The sequence below is a fragment of the Aedes albopictus genome, chromosome 1, assembly GCF_035046485.1.
Source record: "Aedes albopictus strain Foshan chromosome 1, AalbF5, whole genome shotgun sequence".
In the NCBI taxonomy this organism is placed as follows: Eukaryota; Metazoa; Arthropoda; class Insecta; order Diptera; family Culicidae; genus Aedes; species Aedes albopictus.
This window is the reverse complement of record NC_085136.1, coordinates 171,675,169-171,679,334: the sequence shown is the minus strand read 5'-3', so window position 1 is coordinate 171,679,334 and position 4,166 is coordinate 171,675,169. Positions and strand designations below refer to the sequence as shown.

The following is a 4,166-nucleotide window of genomic DNA, read 5'->3' as shown; positions in this document are numbered from 1 at the left end:
ACTGGATGTTTGATCGATCTTTTGGGTGGCTTTCTCAGTCTTTAAGTCGAGAACGAATTGTTTCTTACTCTCCCGACGTTTCGGCCGAAGGGTTTTGGCCTTTCTCAAGGGTCGTAGTGTCTATCGTCTCCCGTGTATATAGTTGCCTAACCATTTGTGTTTGGCCTGCCTTTTCATTACCTGTTGTTTTTTAAAGGTTTTTTTAATATATTTAGTTTTGATTGGACTTCACAGCACTGGTAACGATCGTTTCAAAATGGTTGGTCTTTTTTTTTTTTTTTTTTTTTTTTTTTTTTTTTTTTTTTTTTTTTTTTTTTTTTTTTTTTTTTTTAACACTTTACATATAACATTTAACATAAAACATATAACTACTCACTAGTGTCTATCGTCTCCCGTGTATATAGTTGCCTAACCATTTGTGTTTGGCCTGCCTTTTCATTACCTGTCTGTTATAATATGGTTATTATTTTGGATGTGATGCACAATTTCACCTAACTTACTGTTTTTTAAAGGTTTTTTAATATATTTAGTTTTGATTGGACTTCACAGCACTGGTAACGATCGTTTCAAAATGGTTGGTGAATTTTGTGGTGATTATGGATCACGTTCATCGGTTTCATTTAGGAGGTGTGGAATTGGTTCCATTGTTGATATGGCTGGGGTTTGTCTACGTGTGGTGGACTGTTTAATTGTGTGGAATAGTCCAGCGTACGTTGTACTTAGACCTTGTATGTCTGTACGGTGGTTGACTGTGTTAGGTGTATTGGTGATGTGACACATCTCTAGTGTTGGTAGTGTTGATTTTCTATTGGCCCTATCGAGAATTTTTGGGTTTGCAACATTGAACATATGGTTGTTTTCAATGACATGTTTCATTAATGCCGTTTTTTCGCCTAGTCTTAGGATTTCTTCATTTGTGTGTGTGTCATTGCTTTGGATTAATTTGGTGTATTGGTTAACATTGCTCTTGTGTCCAGACATTCTAGTTTTTAACTGGTTTGTGGTCATTCCAATGTATGTTTGTTTACAGTCTGTGCATTCTAGACTGTAAATAACGTTGCATTGGTCGAGTATAGGGAGGGGGTCTTTAACTGATCGTAGGATGTTATTTGTGTTTTTTAATGTTTTGTAGGCAATTCGTACCTGTGGAAAATCGGCTTTTAGGATGTTGGCGATTGTAGGACTGAGATTTTCAATGAAGGGGATGCTTCTGTATTCGGTGAGCTGCTGACCGTTGGTTGTGGAAGGTGGTGGTCGCTGCTGGGGTTGGATGGCTGGAGTGTTTTGATCCAATGGAGTTTGCAAGCCTCTAGATGTGATGCTGCCGGCGTGAGGATGGTTTTCTTCGTTTAACTCTTGGAGGTGGCCTACGTTGGATGTTGTTGGTGTATCATGCGGGACTTCTGTTATCGAGGCCCTCGGTTTTGCTCGGCATAGCAAGCGGTTGATCAACGATGACGGGTAGTTGTTGGAGCGGAGGTGGTGGAAGATGATGTTGAATTGCTGTTGTTGGTTGAGATTGGTGGTGAGCAAGGTCACCCGTTTGATGAAGTTTGCGGCGACGTTTATCTTCATGCTTATGGGGTGGAATGAGTGGAAGTTTAGCAGTCGTCCTGAAGATATTGGTTTGGAATACCATTGCGTAGATATGGTCTGATCTGGGTTTCTGATGACTAGGGTGTCGAGGAATGGAAGCCTTCCGTCGGCCTCCTTCTCAACGGTGAACTGCAGGTGTTGGTTGTAGCTGTTGAATATCTGTAGCGTATGTTCTATTTGGTCTTCTGGTAGTGCTATGAACAAATCGTCCACATATTTTTTGATGACTGGGAGTGGGAAGCTCAGTCTATTTGTGACAGTCCTTAAAAGTACTTCCATGACTACTTCCGCAAGTATTGGCGAAAGAGGACTGCCCATAGCTGTACCAAATGTTTGTTGATAGAACTTGTCCCGGAATTTGAAGTAGCTGCTATCTATGCAAAAGCTCACCATCTCGAGGAACAAATCCAGGTTGATATTTGTTGCTTTTCCTATGATGTCCCAGTTCATAATGATGTCGCGAATAACCAGGTCCTTCGGGATGTTCGTGAAGAGGGAGACGACATCAAAAGATACTAGAATGTATCCTGCTGGAAGCGTCACAGCGGTGATGTATTTGACGAAGGAAAAGCTGTCGATGATGTTGTACTCGCTTTTGAAACCTTTCGACAAAACGGACGCGATATATTTGGATAGCTGGTATGTTGGTGCCGTTATGTTTGGCACAACGGGGCGAAGGGGTAACCCATCCTTGTGTGCCTTGGGTTGGCCGTGAAGTCCAATCAAAACTAAATATATTAAAAAACCTTTAAAAAACAACAGGTAATGAAAAGGCAGGCCAAACACAAATGGTTAGGCAACTATATACACGGGAGACGATAGACACTACGACCCTTGAGAAAGGCCAAAACCCTTCGGCCGAAACGTCGGGAGAGTAGGAAACAATTCGTTCTCGACTTAAAGACTGAGAAAGCCACCCAAAAGATCGATTAAAATTAGTATTTGGAGTAAATTCTGATCAAAAATAAAATACTTCATCCATTGCTTGCATCCTTCTGCGTATACATGTAGATAAGGTAACAATTCACTGGTTTTTATGGTGGACACACTCAAACACTCGTAATACCTTATTTTCTGCTGCTACGCAATTATAATAATTTCACCATATGAAAAACATATTTCAATTTCTATGACATTTTGGTTATTTTGGAGGAATATAAATGGTATTTAAAAAAATAGAACAATGGCTTGTTCCTTTACACTTGTTCATTAAAAGTTTAACATGGAAGTCAACGGTTTCGGCAAAGAGAGGGGTGTCCATTTCGCCCCGGAGACTAGAGACAAAACGGTGAAGTAATGATGCAAATTGTCCTTTCTAGTAGTTAAAAATATGTATGCTAAATTTGAGACAACTTTGAAAAATATAAGGTAAAGCTCAATTTTAAAAGTTCAAATTTCAAAGGATAGTAACCGGTAGCATATTGAAAGTGTCCATAGTTGTTCAAAACTAAAATACAGTTTTTTTATACAAATTTACTCTATGTCCAAGGAAGCGAAAGAAATTTCCTTGACGAAAGCATCTTGGATCGACCGGGAATCGAAGCCGTTAGCATGGTTAAGCAAAATACCCGTGCGCTTACCGCATCGTCTGTATGGGCATGGGAGAGTTATGCTTTTTATTTGAAAAACGTTCGATAAACATGATGGAATCAAAATTTTTAAAATAAAAATATGCTCGAAGAAAATGATTTTAAAATTTAAAATTGAAAAATAGCATATTTGGCAACACTATATAAAAAAAATTCCTGGATTTCTCGAAAAAAAATAAAAAGCAAACACTTGGTCAAAAATGAGTATAACTCGCGCTTAATATCATAAGGACAATCTGCAATGATCGACTTATTTTATTTGGTTCATTTAATCCGGAGATGCAACAGTATAACAATGGCTATCATCTAATAATTTAATTTAATTCAATTTATTTATTTATTTATTTATTTATTTATTTATTTTTTTATTTTTTTATTTAAATTCAACTGACTTCGTATGAATCTTATTGAAAACTTTACTCTAATAATATATCACATTTCAATGCAAACTATATCACATTCCATTACATAACAACCAACATATCTCTGACAGCAGAGACAGTTACACAAAACTATTACAAATTATTTAATTAAACAGAGTTAATGATGAGTAAATCGAATATTAGGTTTCCAAATATCAGTTTTTCGCACAAACTCTCAACCTCACATTCTTTAGCCATGTCGCAGGATCCAAAGCGCGAAATTTTTGTTACGAAGGCAAAACTATTTTATAAGATATAAAGTCCAAATGGATTACCCGCAGGGAGTGCGTTCAATGTTGGTCAGCAGGAGTAAAATAATTTTATTTTGTATGGCGAAAAGCATCTAAACTTGAATTTCCCGAAACGGAAAGCTTTTACCGAAAAAATATTTGGTAGGCACCAAACCGGTCATCATTGTGCACAACCGCTACCAAATATTTTTTCAAATATTGTGTTCCACTTCGAGAAATATGCATTTAGATGCTATTCGTCATACAATATTTTTGCGATTTACTTTTAGCGATTTTTCGCGCATAGAAGCTGGCGCCACATTGGTCGA

General features: G+C 37.5%; 1 protein-coding gene across 1 annotated transcript; it reads right to left on the bottom strand.

The window, feature by feature from the left end:
- Positions 1 to 616: 616 nt before the first annotated feature.
- LOC134289815 (uncharacterized) lies at positions 617 to 3,805 on the bottom strand. The gene is made up of 3 exons (XM_062856375.1): positions 3,793 to 3,805; positions 1,144 to 2,324; positions 617 to 667 (listed from the first exon to the last, which is right to left on the bottom strand). Exons 1-3 carry the CDS (start codon positions 3,803 to 3,805, stop codon positions 617 to 619), a joined length of 1,245 nt encoding a protein of 414 aa, XP_062712359.1.
- Between the last annotated feature and the right edge of the window lie 361 nt (positions 3,806 to 4,166).

Excerpts from the sequence above, each read along its gene's own strand:
- LOC134289815 (XM_062856375.1), bottom strand. Across the intron at positions 668-1,143 it reads TAAAAGCCGATTTTCCACAG|ACAAACCCCAGCCATATCAA; the intron begins GTACGAATTGCC and ends CACCACACGTAG.